Genomic DNA, 23,420 nt, shown 5'->3' with positions numbered 1-23,420 from the left:
TTGCCCCTTTGCGATGAAATTTGGGCGTCCTTCAGAGTATCCAAACCTCCTTGCGTCCAGGGGGAAGAGGACTGACCCCCGTGGCCCTTCCCCCTGGACCCGCCCCTGCTTTGTGGTGCTTCAGGAAGTGTGTGCTTCTGGAAAATAAAGGCTAAGATGCCGCGGTAATTGAAGGACGTTTTGGTCGCCTCCTCGTGTGGACAGGCAGATCGATATTTTGCTAAGGGTGAAGGCACAGATATTGTGCATGTCCATGGATTTTGACCCTGTTTCAAAACTAAAGGCTTTAGGAAATTTTGAATTGCCCCACCTTAGAGGGATTGCTTTAACTAGCGCGTTGGCGAGTGCCCTCATCACCACCATCATCGTTAGGTGAGATGAGGGACACTGGCCTCTTATTTTGGGGGCTGCGACGTGAGATAAATGATGGCGGGGAAACTGAAATGCCAAGAGCAGCCATGAAGAGGTGAGTGGGACAGTGATTGATGTGGTGTGTGGTTACGTCTGTCTAGCAAATTAACAGCATTACAAGTAAACACTTCAAATGAATAGGCAAGAAATCGAAATGGAATTGGAAATGGGAAGAAGCACCCAACTGCGGATGGGATAGATGATGGTAATACGGGAGCAGAAGCCACACTTCCAAACACCACTTTCTACGTAGTGTGTCGGCGGTAAGCCAGCATTAGTGTTTGGTGTGAAGTAAAAGGTAAAGGAAGAAGGAAAAGTAAAGTAAAAAAAAAACTTGTCCGTTAGCCCATGCATCGAATGCACCGTGCGCATGCATAACGTCACGCATTCCAGCTGACAAATGTGATGACAGATCGAACGCGGTCCTGGCATTATCGCCAGCCGGCGCATGACGTCACAGACCATATGACTATGGTCACTTGACGTGACGCAGGCGAATACTGGGCTGTGATTGGTGCTAACAAATGTGCTGACGACAGATCGAACGCGGCCTTGGCCTTCGGTCGGCCCTAAAGAACCCGCAAAAACTTATAACCAGTGACCTCACACAGCTAGTCGAATATCAGTGATGCCATACCGTCGGTTCATGCCATATGACCTTTAGTCCACCCAAAAGAGCCGGTAAAAACTCATGAACAGTGACAGCACACACGTCGGCAATCCATGGGAGCCTCGGCGTTGAATCGATTCAAAATCGCTTTCAGTGACGTCACAATGTCAGCTGATGCCTTACAGGTTTTATGTAGAAAGACAGTACATAAACCTTGCGTCCATCATAGATCTTCCTTCCGTCGGTGGTACACGAGTGCTGAAGTAGCGTTTTACCGGCGTGGTGTGGCTCCTATTTGCCCCTTTTTCATCTGCTAGGGCTTCCTTTTGATCACCTGGAGACTTGTGTGGTCAGAAAAGGTATGATGTTTGCCATCTAGGACGTACAGACTAGTCTGCAAAAATTAATATACTGCGCCAGACTCCTATGTGACATGTGCACGCCGAACTTCATGCTTGCGTGCACCAAACGCAGGCCGGGTCAAGCTGTGGTAGACATATTTGGCATGCTCGCATGTAAAGAACATTTTGGGAGGTTTTTCTTGCACTTGATTCACTTCAAGAATTTTCTAAGCATCATAATTTTTTTAGACATTGGCAATGCCATGAAATAGGTGCTTAAACATACACCATAGTTCTGACATCTTGGATTTTTAACATGCATGCATTACAATTTTTGGAACACTGTAGCTGCTGCTCAAGACAGTTCTGGTGTACTTTACATCAGGTACAGCCTGACCTATGGGGCAGGTGATATCTTTTGTGCCTTATCAGCCCTCCCTTTTTGATTTTATGGAAAATGTGCCTCAGTCATCTGGGGCCTCCTGTTAGCATGATGTAGTCTCCTGAAATATCAAGGGGACAAATAGATATTTTCCCCTTGGAAATATCAACATCATTTTACAGTGTTGCCCCACCCCCTCCACTCCTTTTCCCTCCGTGTTGGTGCCATCCCATGACATGTTATGTCACAAAGGCTAAGAATTCTGCAAAATAATTACCCATGGAGAGGTCTCCCTAAGTATGGGTAAAATATTTTTAAGCACTGGACCAGGTATTTTATTATCTGGGGCAAAACATTGCTGATTGAAATGCATTGTGTTGATAAAATAACACCACTGTGCTTATCCTTGGTTTTGCATGATGAATTGCAATGGCTTTTTCTTAATACCATTTATCACTAAGCACTCAAGACTTTGTTATCTTTAGCATGTGTGCTCTCTGATATGGGCACCTTAATGGCCACAAAGCCAGAAAGACAAATAACTTGAATGCTTTAACACGAGCGTGGGTAGTCGGCTAGATACCCTTTGCTTGGGTGGGGGTCATTTTGACCCCCCCCCCCAGAGGTCTTGGGGACTAAGAAAGCTAGAGACACCAAATTTACAGGCTGTGTTAACCTGTATGTGAAATCACTTAGGTCAATGTTTCAGGTTCCGAGGTCTAAAAAGTCCCTTTGGTCTAAAGAGGTCAAACTAGGTCAAGTTCCAGGCTTGTCTCTAAATTGCCCCCAGAACCTAGATAACCATTTCTAAGCCAAAGCTCACATACCTATTTAAGGTGGGTGACATTGCTTGACCTTTTGAAGGTCAATGAGATGAAAATAATACAAGAATACAATACAAGATTGTTTTGAGTTTTGCATTTGACCAAGTGGCAAAGATAATGCCAGGCAGCATGTTCCCAAAACAAAATGTTGACCTGGGTCACTTTAGGTCAGTGACCTTTTCTGACCCCTTAGAAGTCCATGGAAGATGTATAATGCAGTTCCTGCTATCAACAAGTTAGAAATGAGCACCAGCAACTATCCCATACAGCAAGCCCTAGAGTAACAAAACATGTTGGCTTTGTCCTTGGTGTGACCTTCATACCTGACCTTAGGTCAATGTAATCTGTTTATTCAACTGTTGTGTTACCTAAGAAAGCATCTCAGAGATGTATGGCTTTGTCTAACACTCTGTTGTTGGATCAGATTGAAGGATTCCCTTGAACTTGCCTTTGCTGAAACCATGGCCTGATTTTGACCTGCCATAGATCAGCAACCTTACAAGGTACAAGTAAATTTTTTGTGAAACAATCCACTATTCAGTTGTCTACAGCTGTGCGAAATTTGGCGCGGCCATGCCTCGCCATTCAGAAACCATTCTGGAAAAAACCTTTGGGGAGTCAATTTGCCCCCCCCTCCCACCCACCTGAGCATCTGCTAACAGAGCTACAGATACCTTTGTTGAATTGGAAAAGCAATCAAAAGGATTAAATGGCCAAGCAGGCTGTACTTCAACAATGCCCTACCATTCAAACATGTCTTTTTATTTATTGTGCTGCAAAAGTTGAATAGTCATTTCCATTAGGCATGATCTTTGTGATTTAAAATGAAAGACAAAATGTGTTGCTTTCATCATCTAATGAGCTTACATGACATTGATGCATCAGATATCATATCATATCATGTACAATGTCATATGGTGCATGACATGTACCATATGACATTGTATGATATGGATGTGGTGAACCTGAGGACATTGGATCATGTATACCAGATAAGAGACACTGAGAGACCTATGAGGGACATAAGCCCTTCAGGCAGCCATCAGGTCATCAAACAACTGTTATGCTGGCAGGCCATAAAGCATCAGTGTGCTTTGGAGGGATAAGTATTCACTCATAACTGGTGGTGTGCATGCAGGGTCCCAGCCAATGATGCAGACAGACACCCAACTGTTTAGGTTTCCAGTCACAGCAACTGCTAATTGTTATCCTTATCAATGATGCTGATTTGCACACAGCATTTCAGCAAGACATTTACTGTTACCAGGTCCTAGTTTGTCATGAGAAAAACCTTAGTGTGTGTGGTATGATCCATGCATGCATCTCAGTCACAAAGGCCTTTGGCGCCCTGAATCCTCAAATGTTATTGCTAGTGATTGATAGACAATTACTGCAGCCACTCTCTTAACATTCTCAAGAATGTAACTGCCTCCAGTCTGTGATTTCATGGCATTGAAACACATGATCCTGTTTGATATCCCAACTCGATGTAGCATGGAGTGACTGGCCTACAAGAACAAGTGTATGTTAAATGTATTCAAAGTTTGTGCATCCTCCCCACTGCTATGGGAACCTTAATGTTTCCCAGGATTATTCTCTTTTTATTATAACAATTGTTAACATGAAATTGGTGCAACACAAACAAAGCCTGGTGTGTTGAAGCAGTGTGTACTGGGCAGCCAGTGGAAACACCATCTGCTCAGCATGAGTGCCACGCACCATTGTGTTTCAGACAGTGCCCTGGGAGCTTGCTGCCAGCCTTTGACCTGACCCGCGCAGCTCGGTGGCGGTGACCATGCCGGGAGAGGTGGCGGCGCCCGAGAGCGGCCCGGTGGCCAGCGGCGGCCAGCCGGCCGACGGTCAGCAGCAGCAGCAGCAACAGCAGCCGGCGCAGCAGTCTTTCTTCTCCATCTGCAAGGGCCTCATATTCCGCGCCTTTGTCATCTATCTCATATCGTCCATGTTCAGGTGTGGCTGATACCTAGGCCTGATACAATGCTGAATCCTGCTTTTTGCCGGGCTGTGATCTGGCCAGACAGTGATGGCATATCTTTACTTCTGAATATTTGTCCATCCAGCTGTACTCCATGTCTTTTCTGTCTTGTCCACAACTTCATTGTCCTTTGGGCATTTGCTCATTGCGCTGCCATCATGAAATGTGCGTTTTTTCATGACAGTAGTACTGTAAAGTTTTCCAGTTTTTTTATTATTAAATGAACTGACATGCATCACTACCATCTTAAAGGCTGGTCTCCTAGCTGTTCTCTCTGGTGGTCTGGTCTCCAAGCACTGACTGGTGTTGCAGGCGCCCCACCCCGCAGGCCGGGCCGGGCGGTGGAAAGCCGCAGGCGCCCGTGTACGCCACCAACATGTTCGAAAATGGAACGTTCATGGTGAGTGCTGTGTTCTGAAGACCTCTTGTGTTGCAACCACGGCATGAATGCAGCGCGCCGCGGGCGGCACCAGTCAACTATCAGGGAGTGGGTTTTGAACGGAAAGTACGGAAACCACAATTTGAGCGACTTGAAATAATGAAACCAGGGTGGTCTCGATGAAAGTCGGAGTTATTTGGCAGAGCTGGCACACAGCGGCCCGCGCTGATGACCGCAGCGGAAACGCACGTGGCCTTTGCATTTCGCATTGCCTCCAATGGCCGCAGAGCGGCTGCTGGCAGTTCACGGATCCGTGGTGCCGGTTTTGGAGACCGGATCAAACGGTGATGCATCGAGACGGTAGAACTACAGGTTCATCGCGTGCGCAAGACGTCATGTGCCGAAACAATCGGTGCGCTCCCCTTCCCTGACTGTAGGTGCTGGGTATCACATGTGTGTGTGTGTGGGGGGGGGGGGGGAGATTACGTGCGTGCGTGTGTGTGTGTGTGTGTGCGTGCGTGCGTGCGTGTGTGTTGGCCGATGCCAGCCGGCTTGAAGAGGGTCCATTTCACTTCACATCTGCGTGACCTGGTGGCGGCCCGCTGCGCGGTGCTGGCGGGCATAGTGCGGGGGGCGGTCGGCGGCCGGCCCGTCGGCTCCCATTTCCATCTCGGGGCGTGCCTGCGCACGGAGGGGGACGAGATCGGCGGCAGAAGAGGCCACGAGCAGTGCGCTGGTGCGCCCGATCGCAGGCCCATGACCTGGAAGGGCTACCGAGAATCCTTACCTGAGGACTCAATGGCCCCCGAATCCACGGTTAAGCCTGACGCACGGGCGCACCCTCGTGCTTACTATGGCCACTCTGTGCTCGGAGATGTGTGATGTTTCACGAAAGGGCGTGGGTGTTACCGTACTTCCACCGGGACACCTCTCCCGGTCACAGTTGTCTGTCGTCTGGTCGCGACGCGTGCTGGTGCGGCGTTCCTGTCTCGCACACGCGGGGATGTCCGCCAGTGGTGCTCGGCGGTACCTGTGCACATGCTTGGCTGGTGTTGCCCCATACGTCCGTTGTCGGCTAGATTTGCACGCGTTCGTGAATACTGCGGCCTCCCTGGCTCCGATGCGTGACGCGTCTCCGTGTGTGTCTGTCTGCACGACCCGGCAGGCCTCGCACGTGTCCGCCCGTGGCTCCCCGCCTGACACACGTGTGCGCGGATGTGACGCTGCGTGTCCGGCAGGACCTGTACGTGTCCGCCCGTGGCTCCCCGCCTGACACACGTGTGCACGGGTGTAACGCTGCGTGTCCGGCAGGACCTGTACGTGTATGTGAGCGAGTCCGCCGACGGACCAGACTTCAGCCGGCCCGAGCAGCTGGCCTGGCGCCAGCTCGGACTACAGTACGGCGACTGGACGAGCGGGCCCGACGGCAACGGCATCTTCTCCCACAAGCTCATCTACCGGCCTTCGGAGGTAGCGCGGCCGCCGCGGGCCGGGCCGGGCGCGCTGTGCCCACTGCGGCGGGGGCTGACCGGGTGCCGCTAGTGGGTGGGTGGCGCCGCTAGTATGTCGCTGACGGCTGGGGGTGGTCACCAAGTTCTCAACACGCAAGAGTGGGCGCACTGCTGCACTGTTTCACATTGCCGAAATGCACGCAGGTGGACTGAACAAGTGTTCGTATTGAGTTCCCTCGTCCACCCATACCGCAGCTGCAGTTTTCGCAGCTTTTCGTCTGCTATCTGTTTGCGTCCTAATTGGCAGTTACATAATGCGTCTACAATTGCTAATTAGGCAACGTCAGTACAGTTGTCCTTAGTGCGCGCTCTTTCGCCAACCCTACACTGTAACGCGGTCTGGACAGCTCTTCATCCCCGATATAGGTTTGCGCTGTAGCCTGCACGCGCGACCGTAGTCGTCTCACACGTGCCGTCTGCCCACTAGGCGGTGCTCAACAACGGCTCGGTATACCTGCACGTGTTCGTGGTGCGCGAGGGTCGCTCGCCGGACCCGTCCACAGGCCGGCTGTACTCGCGCCAGGAGACCATCTCCGGCACCAAGCGGCTCAACAAGTCAGTCACTGACCACTCACGTGCGCTGTTTGGTGGGCGCGCTTACTGAAGACGGGTGTAACCCAGTAATCTGTGCAGAGGGTCCCTCTGCGGCACTCCGTCATCACATGGCAAATAGCGGCCCACTTTGCAGTATCCGTATTCCATGTGTAGGCTTCATGTGGAAAATGGTGCATTGGGTTTTCTTAAAGTTGTGATCGGATTCTAGTTATCAATAACTCCGTTGCCATGCTTTAGACGAGACTCGTCTCAAATTTTTATGAAAGCAACTGTATAGGGTTAGCAGCACAATATTCGTGGTTTTGCGTTTTGGCTTACATAACACTTATGCAAAAAATAATATAAGAGTCACACATTTATTCAAGGAAAGGAAAAACAAACGTTATTTATTTTTACATTCCACGACATGTCATGCCCGAAGTTCATGCATGTCACGCTCTTGTACCCTGTAGCATGACCTTTCGAGTTGTGTTGTTTGAATCCAGCTATGACCATGTCAGCTAATTTTTTTCACTGGCGTGCGCACGAATTGGTCCGGATTATTTCAGTCCTACTTGCACACGTGACAGCAATAACGATCAGCACCGTCATCACGTGCCAGTTGTAGGCGGACGAGGAACCAGCCGCAACCAGTAGCAGGCATCCACGACTTCTTGTTCGCAAGTCTCGGATTCCGCGCCCGAGCGACGCGTCTGGCGTTCGAGCTAACCGCCATGTTATCCGCTGCGGCAGGTTCAAACGCAAGGTGTACCGGCGGACGCAGAACCTGCTGACGGGCAGTTCGGAGATTTCCGAGGAGGACCTCAAGGTAGGTGGCCACCTCCGTGGTGCCGTTCACGCCTCCCGCGCGGGCGGAGCCGGTCCGCTGAAGGGACGGCGGTCGGGGCGGAAGGAGAGCGAACTTGTCTCAGTCGCTAGCTCGCGGGCGGCCACGATGGATGACCGGCTTCACACCGACCGCGACATCGCGGCGCGACGGAAGTCGGTTGTTGCGGACGGTCCAACACAGGGCTGGACGGTGGACTCATTCGGCGCAGCGGCGTCTTCGGCGTACGAGCTGGCGGAGGCCAGGGCCGCGGTTTTCGACGCTCACAACAGGAAACCGTCGTCTTCGAAGGGATCGACGTCGTTCTCGAAGGGGTCAAAGCCGGAGCCGGCCGCTCCGCCCGGCCGTGGCCCGCCGGCGACACTGTTGCCGCCTGGCGGTGACGTGAGGAACCTCGGCGGAGGCAGTGCACCGCGGTCGGCCGTTATCGGCCACCCGCCGACGGTGCTGACGCGTAGCGGCGGCAGGAGGAGAGCAGGGGGAAAGAAACCTAGCGGCGACATACCAACCATGCCCACAATCGTCGGTCGGCCGTCGGCTGTTCCTTCGCGAACTGACGGCGTGGGGAAGCCGAGCGGCGATATTGGGACAAAGTGCACGGCCGTCGGTCGTTCTTTCACAGCGCCACCGCGTGGTGGCGACGGAAGGAAACTGAGGGGCATTATTGGGACCATGTTCACGGCCGCCGGTCGTCCTTCGACAGCGCCACCGCGTGGTGGCGGCGGAAGGAAACTGAGGGGCGTTATTGGGACCATGTTTACGGCTGTCGGCCAGCCGTCAACAGGGCTGCCTCGTAGTGGCGGAGGGGGAAAACTGAACGGCGGCGTTAGGTCGGCGCTCGCTGCCGGTCGTCGACTGCTGACCGTGCCGTCACCTGTTGGCGGCCGTAGGAAGCTCAGCGGTGGCCGGTTGTATCCGCTTGCGACCACAAGCGGTGGTTGCGGACGCGGACCACGGGTCGTGCTGTCGCATTGCGGCGATGACGGTGAATTGAGTGCCGGCTGTCCAGCGGCGCTTGTCTTCGTCGAGCCGCCGTGGACAGTGGTGCTGCGCGGTGGCGGCGACGGCAAGCGGAGTACCGCTTGTCCTATGACACTCGCCCTCGTTGGGTCGCCGTTGGCAGTGCTGCCCCGTGGCGGCGGTGGCGGTAAACTAAGCGCGTGTTCTGCGGTGCTCGCCTTCGTCGTGTCACCGTCGAGAGTGCTGCCGCGTAGTGGCGGCAGGTAGAAGCTGTGCGGCTGCTGCCCCGACACCTCCGCTTCCCTGACTGGAGCTCTGGTTGAGACGTCGGCGCCGGCAGTTCGCGTCGTCGTGCCGCCGGGCGCCTCGGTCTGGAAGAGCCGGGTGTATGTGACGGACGGCCGGGGCCGATAAGTGACCGAGAAGCCCGGCGCCAGGGTGCGCGTGATGAAAGCGGCCGTGCCTGGCTCGGTCACCAGTACCGGCACCTTGCTGCGGCCACTCACGCCGCCGAGCACTCGTGCCGTCCGCATGTCGGGCCGGGCCACCCCTGCCGACGGCGGCGCGCAGCGCACACTCGTCACCGTCCGATAGATGACGCTGGTGTCGGTCGTCGATGCCGATGCGACCGGCCGGCCGGTGGTAACGAGCCGCGCGTCGGCCCCGGCGAGCAGCACGGCGGCGATGGCCAGGACGGAGACACGGCCGCCGGGCCTCGTCCGCCGCCGCTGCTGTGAGCTCCTAGCGGCAGCCATGCTGAGCGCGCACTGGCGCCGGCGGGCGGCGCGGCCTAGCCTGACGCGCCGCCCTGGGCAGCGCGGCCCACGCTCGGCTGGCGGAGGAGGCGCGCGCGCGCCCGCCGGCCGATGACGGCGCCTCTGACGGCCGAGCTCCGCGGCTGATCGGTCGGGGTGACTCGGCACATGTGACAGCGTCTGGAGAATGGCCCGGCCACCAGGCGCCGACCGGCCCGGCGAGTCAGCGGCGCCGCGTTTTGCTCCCCCGGCGCCGACGTGCAGTTCCGACTGCGCACGGCGCGGTCTGGCGCGGCAGAGGAGGGTGCTACGTCTGTCGTCCTTGGAACGAGTGCAGCGTGAGGAGGAGCGCGGTTTGTTCAGGCCGGGTGGCGACGGTGGGAAGAACGAGGGGATGACTGGTGACGATGAGTCAGCACCGGTTCCGGACCCAATGGACCTTGGTGGCTTTGGGTCTTTGATCCCTCGCGTCTCGGCCCGGGGACGACACCTGAACAGATAATGGAACGTTGGCGTGAGTGGTCGTTTTCCGGTTGTTGACTTGCCAGTCATGCGTGCATGCCTGACGTGCGTGACATGCGTGACAATCGCAAATGAGCCTGCCGGTGTGCGGTGTCATGCGCTCTGTTAACAGGGGTATCGTGCACCGCACTCGCTACTTTACTGTCTTCTTCCACCACGTTACACTTTCATGGACTTTGATGCATGCTACATTGATAATAATATCAGGCGTCACGTCACGCAACTGTGACCGGCTGCAGGTATGACTATACTGTATAGGGACACCTGGAAGTTGCCACAACGTAACATGCCGATTGTGACCTTCAGGTATCAGAGGGTTAAGTCGCCTCCTGGTGCACCGGTCCAACGCCCGACGAATGCCGGATGGCTTGGGCCCTCTGGTAGCTCAGTTGGTAGAGCGGTGGACTGTAGTGGAATGAGGCAGACATCCATAGGTCGCTGGTTCAAATCCGGCCCGGAGGACGTTTTGTGATGTAGATACGTTGTGACTGTTCTGTTTGAACCAGTGGCATGCGGATCCTGTTACAAAGTTCATGGGCCAAATTTCTGGGTATGGCGGGAGGGCCAATCCCCATCTCTTGGACCGCTCACCTTAAAATCGTAAAAAAACACCAGAAATCGACGTTTTGTCCGTCTTTGTTTTAGATCGCCTCTGGTCGGTCAACTCTGCAATATGTATTGGAGCCGTGTGGTCGTGGCCTGCAAATTTATGGCAACAATCTGTGCACTTGCTTTGTTCATTCGATGGTGCACTTTAATATATAACTGCTAAGTGACTGGTGGAGCGTCCCAGTTGTGAAAATTTGCCGACCAACATGTCATGTGACAGGGGATTTTGTATTCGATCCCAGCCTTTTAATTCCAGTGCGTTAACAAACAGGTCCTATGCTCACGCTCTGTGATGCCAGGCGTAGTCATTGTTTGGCTTGCCCAACATGTTGTATATCTAGCGGCAGAATTTTCACCTCCAATCCCCACATTCTGTCGTGTATCTCGGCACAAATTCCATAGTCGACTTGTCCGGCTCGGTACCTTATGTTCCGCCGCCGGGCCCCGAGCCCGCCGGCGCACATGGCTGGGGGGTCAACGGCTGGTCAACGCCCGAGGACAGCTCTGGTCGGCGTCTGATATATAGTCATGTTCTCTTGAACAGTGGCGTGTGCGACCTTGGAGGCAAGCGACAGACGACAGGCGACAAAAGAGGAACAGGTGCCATGAATTAGATGTTTCGACCACCCCGACCTAAGATGTTCTGTGACAGTTTCCGTGCGTGACCCTTATTTAGCCGCCGGTCGGATACCGCCTCCCCCCCCCCCCTCAGGGCTCAGCACAAGCTCTTCCGCCTGGCTCCAGTACCAGACACGGTTTCTTCCGACCTGGTGTCGAAGCAGTGCACCTCAGTATTTGTCCCCGCCGGTCCTCCACCGAATACGGCCGCTGGCACGCTGTTCTCCTGCCAGGAGGGGCAGGAAAACAAGTGTCCTGACTGAGGTACAGTGTTCCTGTACGAATCTCAGCCGCTGGCTACGCGACTGAGACGGGGAAGGTGGGGGTTACCCGACCTCCAGGTTACCCTCGGCCTCACCGCACCCTACTCCACCCAACCCCACCCCGCCCGAACCCACTGGCCGTCCCTCCGACAGTCTGTACGTAGTGCTGTCAGCCTCTGGTAGCTCAGTTGGTAGAGCGGTGGACTGTAGAGGAAGAGCGCAGGCATCCATAGGTCGCTGGTTCAAATCCGGCCCGGAGGACTTTTCGTCTTGGTGTCGATGTAAATGTATGGTGTCGCTCTGGCGAAGACACGAATCCGAATCCCAAGACGGGGCTTCGAAACATGCACGGGGCGAAATGTGAGCCGAAGTCAGGGAATTCGTGCTGTGTAAACGCGAGGTGAAAGCCAAACCACCATCAGCTGCGAATCACGTGGCCGAAGCCTAAGCTGGGTCTAGGGTGTAACGCCGTTGTGCGCAGCCAAAAGCACTTCTGTACATAACTTATAGATAAATTGCATATTATAAAACTGTATGAGATCAGGAAATGTCAAGAGTTTTGGTTAGTGATTCGGACAAGATGTTAGCGGTACGGAGAACATATTTTTTCGACCGTCGTTCTCGTCTTCTGCGCTAGCATGTATACACGGGCTTAGACAGTAAGTTATCCGGTTGTCGTCAGTTTTTTATTGGTCCTGAGGTTTGCCGCCTGGTGTTTGCATACATACATGCATACATACATACATACATACATACATACATACATACATACATGTATACATACATAGATACATATATACATACATACATACATGCATACATACACACATACATGCATACACACTTACATACATACACACATGCATACATACATGCATACAAAAATACATGCATACATACATACATACATACATACATACATACATACATACATACATACATACATACATACATACATACATACATACATACATACATACATACATACATACATACATACACAACACACACACACACACACACACACACACACACACACACAACACACACACACACACACACACACACACACACACACACACACACACACACACACACACACACACACACACACACACACACACACACACACGTACATACATACATACATACACTTGTCGCACCCTGGAGAGCAGCATCGTGGCACCGCACATTGAAACCATACCTGACAATCCATATGACACACGCATAATGACCCGGTATTACTCCACCATGGCGCGGCGGATGCTCACCATGCCTGGCCGCAAGCTCCAGATGTGCCGTGGCTCACGTCCAGTACTAGGCGATCAACGAGCTAATGTAAATGCATATTGACACCAGAGACGGAAAAAACGGCTGTGGCTTACCCTTCGTAAAGCCGCCGTTGTCTCCAATGCATTGAATTCAGCTTCGACTCTTATTCCCTCTTGTATTTTCCTTGAGTTATGGCTCAGGCTCCATCTTCATGGAAACTTCAATGGGCTCCGCCTTTGCATGGTGCTTTGTCACAGCAGTTGCGGCTCGACTTCTCAAAATCGGCGTCGTCTGCCGGCATTGATCTCCTTGCGTTGGGCGTGGGTCACAATCTTCGCCTTGCGCTCGTTCCCATGCAAGGTTAGCAAGCGCCGTGCAGTGGTGTACTGGCCTGAAGTGAGGGGTGTGGGTAGTGGGTGAGATGACGGAATGACACTGCTCTCCAAGGGCGTCAAATTCCTTTTTTGCTTTTCGTGACAATCACGCCTGAAGAACAGTGCTGTTTTCATTTTTCCAAACACATTGCTCAGCTCAAACACAGTGGTCGATTTGGGCCTACCCTACAGGCAACCAGATGCGTACCTGCCGTAGCTAAGATTAAGGGTGGACATATTGCATAATCGTCGCAAACGATGCCTATCCAAAACATCCTCCGGGCCGGATTTGAACCAGCGACCTATGGATGCCTGTGCTTTGCCTCTACAGTCCACCGCTCTACCAACTGAGCTACCAGAGGCTGACATGGACCACCTGGTGCCAAAACGCGGCCCGAACGGCCCCACTGGCAGTTTCCTGTCTGTTTTTACACGCAGAGACCCTACCTCCCCCCCCCCCCCCCCCTCCTCTGTGGCAGACACCGCCTCATAAGGTTCGCTCATTGGTGGGCAATGAGGGGTCAGGATCCCGTGAGAGAATCCGCAAGCCCGGGTAGCCCGATGGGAGTGACCTAATGAATGCACGTTGGTTATGGAGCTAGGTATGAACGTGGCGACCGTGTCACAATTGAACGTTGCGTGGAAGGATGAGATGTGGCGGGTGGGGGTTTCCTAACATTTCAGCCTTTCGCTTGATGTTTGCAGGTAACACCACCGACCTCGGTCCGCTTAGTTTTGGCTATTATAGGGTACGTGTTTTAGCCATTTGTTTGGGACCATTTGGGCTTGCAACTAACATCAACGGTCTCCGATTCCCGACTAGTGACCAACGGGTGGGACCCTTGAGGCGGTCTGCCATCGACTGGGAAAGTAAGTGGCTTCGGCTGTGAAAGTAAAACCTTGCGTGTGGTGAGGCCGCCGCTCGGGCCGCGTTTTGACACCGGGTTGTCCATGTCAGCCTCTGGTAGCTCAGTTGGTAGAGCGGTGGACTGTAGAGGAAAAGCACAGGCATCCATAGGTCGCTGGTTCAAATCCGGCCCGGAGGAGGTTTTAGTTTATGACCTTGTCCTAGACGATAACAGCACGCTGCGCACGGAGCGTAAGGTGTGGTAAGTGTGTGCGGCGCCGCAGGTCTGCCATCCACGGCGCGCCGAATGATTTGGGCGTGAAAAATAGACATTCCTGAATGGCAATTGCGTAACGTGTCCCCAGCACTCGCCAGAGTGGTTTCAAAAGGCTGTGCAAGCATGTTTAATGTGATGTTAACCCGTTGAATGGTTTCTCTCGTACCACATCCTAAGCGTGTCCCTGGTTTCCCAGCAGTGCGAGAATGAGGGGTCTGCGCGACCTAGGCTTGGCTGCCTTGGCAAATGCCACTGGATGTACCGGAGCCGTGTGTGCGATTCAATGGCAGGCGACATGGGGTTAACATCAGAGTAAAACGATGCCCGCTTCCTCAAATCAAAACGTCCTCCGGGCCGGATTTGAACCAGCGACCTATGAATGCCTGTGCTTTTCCTCTACAGTCCACCGCCCTACCAACTGAACTACCAGAGGCTGGTACAGGCCATTCAGTGTCAAAACGCGGCCCGAACGCCCTCACTAGAAGTTCATTTTACACGGCAAGGCCACTCCCACTCGGTAGGATTGACGTGACCTAGTGCCTGAAGCACCAGCACAGCTGGGGTTGGAGTGGGTGCTGCAAGGTAGTTAGATGCCAGCTGAAGGCAGCGGGCTGACGTTTACTTCGTCCAGTATTGTAAGATTTGAGCACGTGGTTTCAGATCGGTCGGCGGCCGGCCGGCTGTCTTTATCGAACGCTGTTAGCTTCCGGTAGCTCAATTGTTACAGCGGTGGGCTGAAGAGGAGAGGTACAGGCATCCATAGGTTGCTTGTCCAATTCCGGCCTGGAGAACGTTTTAGGTTGTTGATCTCCTTACGTTGGACATGAGCCACAACCCGCGCCTTGAGACCGTTCCCCAGGCAAGGTTCACATGCTCTGCGCCATGGCACATGGACCTGCAGTACAGGTGTGGCTTGAGCACATGGTGGTGGAATGGCGCTACTCTCCAAGGGCGGGTCGGATTATTTTTCTTTGTGACAGCCACGTTTGAAGAAAAGCGCTTATGTGAAATAAACGTTTTTTAAACACTGTTCTGTTCGCACCACGCTGGTTATCCCTCTGTGGGACCCATTCTAGGTACGCCCCGGCTTTCGAACAGCGGGAGGACGGATAATCTGCGAGAGGCTGGTTTGTTCCTCCCCGACAGGAAACAAGGACACAAACAGTGAATTGTCATGGCTGTTATTCAAGGTTGATAAGTACCCTCAAATGAACATTATTTCCCGCAACGATGCGCTCTGCATCTGCCCAAAACGTCCTCCGGGCCGGATTTGAACCAGCGACCTATGGATGCCTGCGCTTTTCCTCTACAGTCCACCGCTCTACCAACTGAGCTACCAGAGGCTGACATGGACCACCCGGCGCCAAAACGCGGCCCGAACGGCCCCGCTGGCAGTTTCCGGTCTGTTTTTACATGCAGAGACCCTCCCCCTTTGTGGCAGGCACCGCCTCATTAGGTTCACTCATTGGTGAACAATGAGGGGTCAGGAGTCAAACAGATAATATGGGCCACTCAATGTCAGATAGAGGCCCGAGCGGTCTGATGAAGATTTTTGGTTTATTTCTACCCGCTGAGGCTACCCCCACTCGGTTGACGGCAACGCCTCATGGTGCTCACCCATCAAGTACCAGAATGGTTTGGCACTCGGAACCCGTGGGAGAAGCCTCATGTTGGTGTATCTGAAGCGGATGTTCGTGATGAATGCGCATTGGTAGCGACATTAACATATTGACCGGCCTCACAGTGTCTGCCATCGAGTGGGAGTGGATTCAGCGCGTGAAAGTAAAACCCTGCGTGTGGTGAGGCCGCCGCTCGGGCCGCGTTTTCACATCGGGTGGTCCATGTCAGCCTCTGGTAGCTCAGTTGGTAGAGCGGTGGACTGTAGAGGAAAAGCGCAGGCATCCATAGGTCGCTGGTTCAAATCCGGCCCGGAGGACGTTTCGCGATGTAGATAGGTGGGCGGGTTTACTTCAGCAGCGTTGTTACTGGCCTGTTGAAGGAGTGACATAGAATCCTGTCACAAACTTCATGGGCTGAATTTCTGGGTAAGGCGGCAAGGTCAGTTCCGATGTTTTGGACCGCCCACCCCAAAATCATTACAAATGCACCTGCAATCGACGTTTTATCCGGCTTTTCTGAGATCGCGTGGAGTCGGTCAACTCTGGAATATGTATTGGAGCCGTGTGGTCATGGCCTGCAAATTTATGGCAACAATCCGTGCACTTGCTTTGTTCATTCGATGTTGCACTTTAATACATAACTGCTAAGTTACTGGTGGAGCGCCTCCGTATCCCAGTTTTGAAAATTTGATGATCAACATGGCATGTAACAGGTGATTTTGTATTCGATCCCATCGTTTTAATTCCAGTGTGTTAACAAACAGGTCCTATGCTCACTCTCTGTGCAATGCCAGGCGTAGTCGTTGTTTGGCTATCCCAACGTGCTGTATTTCTAGTGGCAGAATGTCCACGTCCCATCCCCACATTCTGTTGTGTATCTCGGCACGAATTCCATAGTCGACTTGTCCGGCCTCGGTACCTCGTGTTCCGCCGCCGGGCCCCGAGCCCGCCGGCGCACATGGCTGGGGGGTCAACGGCTGGTCAACGCCCGAGGACAGCTCTGGTCGGCGTCTGATATATAGTCATGTTCTCTTGAGCAGTGGCGTGTGCGACCTTGGAGCCAAGCGACAGGCGACAGGCGACAAAAGAGGAACAGGTGCCATGAATTAGATGTTTCTGACTACCCCGACCTAGGATGTTCTGTGATGGGTTTCCATGCGTGGCCCTCATTTAGCCGCCGGTCGGGTGCTGCCCCCTTCAGGAGTCACCACAAGCTCTTCCGCCTGGCTCCAGTACCAGACACGGTTTCTCCTGATCCGGTGTCGAAGCAGTGCACCTCAGTATTTGTCCCCGCCGGTCCTCCACCGAATACGGCCGCTGGCACGCTGTTCTCGTGCCAGGACAGGCAGGAGAACAAGTGTCCTGACTTAGGTACAATGTTCCTGTACGAACGTCAGTCGCTCACTGCGCGACTGAGACGGGGGAAAGTGTGGTTACTCCACCTTGAGGTTACCCTCAGCCTCACCGCACCCTACTCCACCCAACCCCATCCCGCCCGAACCCACTGGCCGTCCCTCCGACAGTCTGTACTTAGTGCTGTCAGCATCTGGTAGCTCAGTTGGTAGAGCGGTGGACTGTAGAGGAAGAGCGCAGGCATCCATAGGTCGCTGGTTCAAATCCGGCCCGGAGGACCTTTGGTCTTGGTGTCGATGTAAATGTATGGTGTCGCTCTGGCGAAGACACGAATCCGAATCCCAAGACGGGGCTTCGAAACATGTACGGGCGAAGTGTGAGCCGAAGTCAGGGAACTCATGCTGTGTAAAGGCGAGGTGAAAGCCAAACCACCATCAGCTCCGAATCACGTGGCCGAAGCCTAAGCTGTGTCTAGGGTGTAACGGCGTTGTGCGCGGCCAAAGACACTTCCGTACATAACATAGATATATATATATATATATATATATATATATATTGTGTATTACAAAACTATGAGATCAGGGGATGTCAAGAGTTTTGGTTAGTGATTCAGACAAGATGTTAACAGTGCGGAGGACCTATTTTTTCGAGTGTCGTTCTCGTCTTCTGGGTTGGCATGTACACACGTGCTTAGACAGTAAGTTATCCGGTTGTCGTCAGTTTTTTATTGGTCCTGAGGTTTGCCGCCCGGTTTTTACATACATACATGCATGCATACATACATAAATACATGCATACATACATACATAAATACATGCATACATACATACATACATACATATATATGTATATACATACATACATACATACATACATACATAATACATAACACATAAATACATACATACATACATGCTTACATACATGCACACATACATACGCTCGCCGCACCCTGGAGAGCAGCATCGTTGCGTTGCACATTCAAACCATACCTGACAATCCAGATGACACACGCATAATGATCCGATATTACTCCACCATGGCGCGGCGGATGTTCACCATGCCTGGCCGCAAGCTGCAGATGTGCCGTGGCTCACGTCCAATACTGGGCGATCAACAAGCTAAAGGTAAATCTATATCGACACCAGAGATGGAAAAAACCGGCTGCCGCTTACCCTTCGTAAAGCCGCCGTTGTCTGCAATGCATTGAATTCAGCTTGACTCTTATTCCTCTTGTATTTTCCTCGAGCTATGGCTCAGGCTTCATCTTCATGGAAACTTCAATGGGCTCCGCTTTTGCATGGTGATTTGTCACAAGCAGTTGCGGCTCGACTTCTCAAAATCGGCATTGCCTGTCCGGCATTGATCTTCTTACGTTGGGCATGAGTCACAATCCTCGCCTTGCGCTCGTTCCCATGCAAGGTTAGCAAGCGCCGTGCCATGGTGTACTGACATGGAGTGTGAGGGTGTGGGTGGTGGGTGAGATGGCAAAATGACACTGCTCTCCAAGGGCGTCAACTTCCTTTTTTGCTTCTCGTGACGCCCGAAGAACAGTGCTGTTTTCATTGTTTCCAAACACATCGCTCAGCTTCACACTGGTATACATCCCTCTACGCGACGCCTCCTTAGGTACGCTCCCTGATGACTGACTGCGCGATGACAGAAGTCCTTCCAGTGGTCGATTTGGGTCTACCCTACTGGCAACTAGATGCGTACCTGCCGTAGCTGAGATTAAGGGTGGACATATTGCATAATCGTCGCAAACGATGCCTATCCAAAACATCCTCCGGGCCGGATTTGAACCAGCGACCTATGGATGCCTGTGCTTTGCCTCTACAGTCCACCGCTCTACCAACTGAGCTACCAGAGGCTGACATGGACCACCCGGTGCCAAAACGCGGCCCGAACGGCCCCGCTGGCAGTTTCCGGTCTGTTTTTACACGCAGAGACCCCCCCCCCCCCTCCTCTGTGGCAGACACCGCCGCATAAGGTTCGCTCATTGGTGGGCAATGAGGGGTCAGGATCCCGTGAGAGAATCCGCAAGCCCGAGTAGCCCGATGGGAGTGACCTAATGAATGCGTGTTGGTTATGGAGGTAGGTACAAACGTGGCGACTGTGTCACAATTGAACGTTGCGTGTGAAGGATGAGATGTGGCGGGTGGGGGTTTCGTAGCACATTTCAGCCTTTCGCTTGATGTTTGCAGGTAACACCACCGACCCGGTCCGCTTAGTTTGACTGTCACGGGGTACATGTTTTAGCCATTCGGACTTGCAACTAGCATCAACGGTCTCCGATTCCTGACTAGTGACCAACGGGTGGGACCCATGAGACATTCTGCCATCGACTGGGAGTGGCTTCGGCGTGTGAAAGTAAAACCTCGCGTGTGGTTGAGGCCGCCGCTCGGGCCGCGTTTTGGCGCCGGGGTGGTCCATGCCAGCCTCTGGTAGCTCAGTTGGTAGGAGCGGTGGACTGTAGAGGAAGGGCGCAGGCATCCATAGGTCGCTGGTTCAAATCCGGCCCGGAGGACGTTTTAGTTTATGACCTCCTTGTCTTAGACGATAACAGCACGCCGCGCACGGAGTGTCGGTGTGGCAAGCGTGTGCGGCGCCGCGGGTCTGCTGTCCAAGGTACGCCGAATGATTTGGGTGTGAAAAATAGACATTCCTGAATGACATTTGCGTAACGTGTCCCCAGCACTCGCCAGAGTGGTTTCAAAAGTCTGCGCAAGCATATTTAATGTGATGTTAACCAGTTGAATGGTTTTCTCTGGTACCACCTCCTAAGCGTGTCCCTTAGTTCCCAGCAGTGCGAGAATGAGGGGTCTGCGCGACCTAGGCTTGGCCTGCCTTGGCAAATGCCACTGGATGTTCCGGAGCCGTGTGTGTGATTCAATGGACAGCGACATGGGGTTAACATCAGAGTAAAAGCGATCCCCGCTTCCTCAAACCAAAACGTCCTCCGGGCCGGATTTGAACCAGCGACCTATGGATGCCTGTGCTTTTCCTCTACAGTCCACCGCTCTACCAACTGAGCTACCAGAGGCTGATACAGGCCACTCAGTGTGAAAACGCGGCCCGAACGCCCTCACTAGAAGTTCATTTTACACGGCAAGGCCACTCCCACTCGGTAGGATTGACCTGACCTGGCGCCTGAAGCACCAGCACAGCTGGGAGTGGAGTGGGTGCTGCAAGGTAGTTAGATGCCAGCTGAAGGCAGCGGGCTGACGTTTACTTCGTCCAGTATTGTAAGATTTGAGCACTGCGGTTTCAGATCGGTCGGCCGCCGGCCGGCTGTCTTTATCGAACGCTGTTAGCTCCCGGTAGCTCAGTTGTTACAGCGGTGGGGCTGAAGAGGAAAGGTACAGGGCATCCATAGGTTGCTTATTCAAATCCGGCCTTGGAGGAACGTTTTAGGTGTGTTGATCTCCTCACGTTGGACATGAGCTACAACCCGCGCCTTGAGACCGTTCCCAGGGCAAGGTTGCCATGGCATAAAACAACTGGTATGGTGTAATGGGGGTGACGGGATACCGGTAGCATCTAGTGAGGATGTTCGGGGCGGCTTTGTGTTCGGTGTTTACATTGAAAGGTGTACATGAGCATCTGGTATCTCAGTTGGTGGAGCGGTGGGACTGTAGAGGGAGAGCACAGGCGTCCATAGCTCGCTGGTTCAAGTCCGGCCCGGAGTACGTTTTGGACAGATGCATCGTGCATCGTTGCTGACAATAACGTTCATTTGACGTTGTGTGTCTGTCTCTAAGCTCTAGCCACGGCAATTTAGCATCTATTTGGCTGGCAGGGCGGCCCAAATCGGCACTCTGACAGGCTTTCCGAGATCGCGCTGTTAGGAAGCCGGGAACCTAACTAAGAAGTGGTCGCACAGAGGGTTTACCAGCGTGGTTCTCTCGTTCGTCCGTTCGTTCGTTCGTGTCGTTCGTTCGTTCGTTCGTTTCGTTCGTTCGTTCGTTCGTTCGTTCGTTTGTTCGTTCGTTCGTTCGTTTGTTCGTTCATTAAGTCATTTTTTATATTTACATACATACATACATACATGCATACATACATACATACATACATACATACATACATACATACATACATACATACATACATACATACATACATACATACATACATATACACACACACATACATACGCGTGCCGCGCCCTGGAGAGCAGCATCGTCGCGTTGCACATCCAAACCACACCGGACAATCCAGATGACACACGCATGATGACCCGATATTGCTCCACCGTGGCGCGGCGGATGCTTGCCATGCCTGGCAGCAATCTCCAGATGTGCCGTGGCTCACGTCCAGTACTAGGCAATCAACAAGCTATAGGTAATGCATATTGACACCAGAGATGGAAACAAGGGCTGTGGCTTACCCTTCGTAAAGCCGCCGCTGTCTCCAATACATTGAATTCAGCTTCGACTCTTATTATTCTTGTATTTTCCTCGAGCTATGGCTCAGGCTTCATCTCCATGGAAACTTCAATTGGCTCCGCTTTTGCATGGGGATTTGTCACAGCAGTTGCGGCTCGACTTCTCAAAATCGGCGTCGTCTGCCGGCATTGATCTCCTTACGTTGGGCGTGGGTCACAATCTTCGCCTTACGCTCGTTCCCATGCAAGGTTAGCAAGCGCCGTGCCATGGTGTACTGGCCTGAACTGAGGGGTGTGGGTAGTGGGTGAGATGGCGGAATGACACTGCTCTGCAAGGGCGTCGAATTACTTTTTTGCTTTTCGTGACAGTCACACCTGAAGAACAGTCCTGTTTTCATTGTTTTCAAACACATTGCTCAGCACCACACTGGTATACATCCCTCTATGCGGCGTCTCCTTAGGTACGCTCCCTGATGACTGACAGCGTCTTCCAGATGTCGATTGGGCCTACCCTACAGGCAACTAGATGCTTGCCTGCCGCAGCTAAGATTTATGGTAGACATATGCATCCAATGAGCATAATCGTCTCAAACGATGCACGCTGCCTATTTCAAAACGTCCTCCGGGCCGGATTTGAACCAGCGACCTATGGATGCCTGCGCCCTCCCTCTACAGTCCACCGCTCTACCAACTGAGCTACCAGAGGCTGACATGGACCACCTGGTGCCAAAACGCGGCCCGAACGGCCCCACTGGCAGTTTCAGGTCTGTTTTTACCGCCGCCCCCGCCCCCCCCCCCCGTTGTTGAGACCCTCCCCCCCCCCGCCCTCTGTGGCAGACACCGCCTCATAAGGTTCGCTCATTGGTGAACAATGAGGGGTCAGGATCCCGTGGGAGAATCCGCAAGCCCGAGTAGCCCGATGGGAGTGACCTAATGAATGCACGTTGGTTATGGAGCTAGGTATAAACGTGGCGACTACGTCACAATTGAACGTTGCGTGGAAGGATGAGATGGCGGGTGGGTTTTCGTAGCACATTTCAGCCTTTCGCTTGATGTTTGCAGATAACACCACCGACCCCGGCCTGCTTAGTTTTGACTGTTACGGGGGTACATAGTTTAGCCATTCGGACTTGCAACTAGCATCAACGGTCTCCGATTCCTGACTAGTGGCCAACGGGTGGGACCCATGAGGCGCTCTGCCATCGACTGGGAGTGGCTTCGGCGTGTGAAAGTAAAACCTTGCGTGTGGTGAGGCCGCTGCTCGAGCCGCATTTTGGCATCGGGTGGTTTATATTAGCCTCTGGTAGCTCAGTTGGTAGAGCGGTGGACTGTAGAGGAAGGGCGCAGGCATCCATAGGTCGCTGGTTCAAATCCGGCCCGGAGGACGTTTTAGTTTATGACCTCCATGTCTTAGACGATAACAGCACGCCGCGGACGGAGCGTAAAGTGTGGTAAGCGTGTGCGGCGCCGCGAGTCTGCTGTCCAAGGTACGCCGAATGATTTGGTTGTGAAAAACAGACATTCCTGAATGGCATTTGCGTAACGTGTCCCCAGCACTCGCCAGAGTGGTTTCAAAAGGCTGTGCAGTCATATTTAATATGATGTTAACCCGTTGGTGGTTCTCTCGGTACCACCTCCTAAGCGTGTCCCTGGTTTCCCAGCAGTGCGAGAATGTGGGGTCTGCGCGAGGTCGGCTTGGCCACCTTGGCGAATGCCACTGAATGTACCAGAGCCA

At 53.2% G+C, this 23,420-nt stretch overlaps 1 protein-coding gene and 5 non-coding genes across 6 annotated transcripts; all 6 read left to right on the top strand.

Moving 5' to 3' along the window:
* Positions 1 to 1,247: 1,247 nt before the first annotated feature.
* LOC119110921 (uncharacterized) lies at positions 1,248 to 9,190 on the top strand. Its single transcript, XM_037234798.1, has 6 exons — positions 1,248 to 1,380; positions 4,301 to 4,536; positions 4,874 to 4,961; positions 6,252 to 6,410; positions 6,879 to 7,006; positions 7,739 to 9,190. The coding sequence occupies exons 2-6, from the start codon at positions 4,364 to 4,366 to the stop codon at positions 9,057 to 9,059; spliced, it is 1,869 nt and encodes a 622-aa protein (XP_037090693.1). The 5' UTR covers positions 1,248 to 1,380; positions 4,301 to 4,363; the 3' UTR covers positions 9,060 to 9,190.
* Positions 9,191 to 10,443: 1,253 nt separating this feature from the next.
* TRNAY-GUA (transfer RNA tyrosine (anticodon GUA)) lies at positions 10,444 to 10,531 on the top strand. Its single transcript is given in 2 exon segments — positions 10,444 to 10,480; positions 10,496 to 10,531. It is a non-coding gene; the product is annotated as a tRNA-Tyr (tRNA).
* A 1,201-nt stretch (positions 10,532 to 11,732) lies between these two features.
* Positions 11,733 to 11,820, top strand: TRNAY-GUA (transfer RNA tyrosine (anticodon GUA)). The gene is given in 2 exon segments: positions 11,733 to 11,769; positions 11,785 to 11,820. It is a non-coding gene; the product is annotated as a tRNA-Tyr (tRNA).
* Positions 11,821 to 14,163: 2,343 nt separating this feature from the next.
* TRNAY-GUA (transfer RNA tyrosine (anticodon GUA)) lies at positions 14,164 to 14,251 on the top strand. The gene is given in 2 exon segments: positions 14,164 to 14,200; positions 14,216 to 14,251. It is a non-coding gene; the product is annotated as a tRNA-Tyr (tRNA).
* Positions 14,252 to 16,177: 1,926 nt separating this feature from the next.
* Positions 16,178 to 16,265, top strand: TRNAY-GUA (transfer RNA tyrosine (anticodon GUA)). The gene is given in 2 exon segments: positions 16,178 to 16,214; positions 16,230 to 16,265. It is a non-coding gene; the product is annotated as a tRNA-Tyr (tRNA).
* Positions 16,266 to 22,982: 6,717 nt separating this feature from the next.
* Positions 22,983 to 23,070, top strand: TRNAY-GUA (transfer RNA tyrosine (anticodon GUA)). The gene is given in 2 exon segments: positions 22,983 to 23,019; positions 23,035 to 23,070. It is a non-coding gene; the product is annotated as a tRNA-Tyr (tRNA).
* The last annotated feature ends 350 nt before the right edge of the window (positions 23,071 to 23,420 follow it).

This window comes from Pollicipes pollicipes, unplaced genomic scaffold (assembly GCF_011947565.3).
Source record: "Pollicipes pollicipes isolate AB1234 unplaced genomic scaffold, Ppol_2.1 Scaffold_7253;HRSCAF=8739_pilon_pilon_pilon, whole genome shotgun sequence".
NCBI lineage: Eukaryota > Metazoa > Arthropoda > Thecostraca > Pollicipedomorpha > Pollicipedidae > Pollicipes > Pollicipes pollicipes.
This window is presented reverse-complemented; position numbering and strand designations above follow the sequence as displayed.

Bases quoted from the DNA above. Each gene is read 5' to 3' on its own strand.
- LOC119110921 (XM_037234798.1), top strand. From the start codon at position 4,364: ATGCCGGGAGAGGTGGCGGCGCCCGAGAGCGGCCCGGTGGCCAGCGGC. The intron at 4,537-4,873 runs GTGTGGCTGATA...CTGGTGTTGCAG, and splicing joins CTCATATCGTCCATGTTCAG to GCGCCCCACCCCGCAGGCCG. The intron at 4,962-6,251 runs GTGAGTGCTGTG...CGTGTCCGGCAG, and splicing joins TCGAAAATGGAACGTTCATG to GACCTGTACGTGTATGTGAG.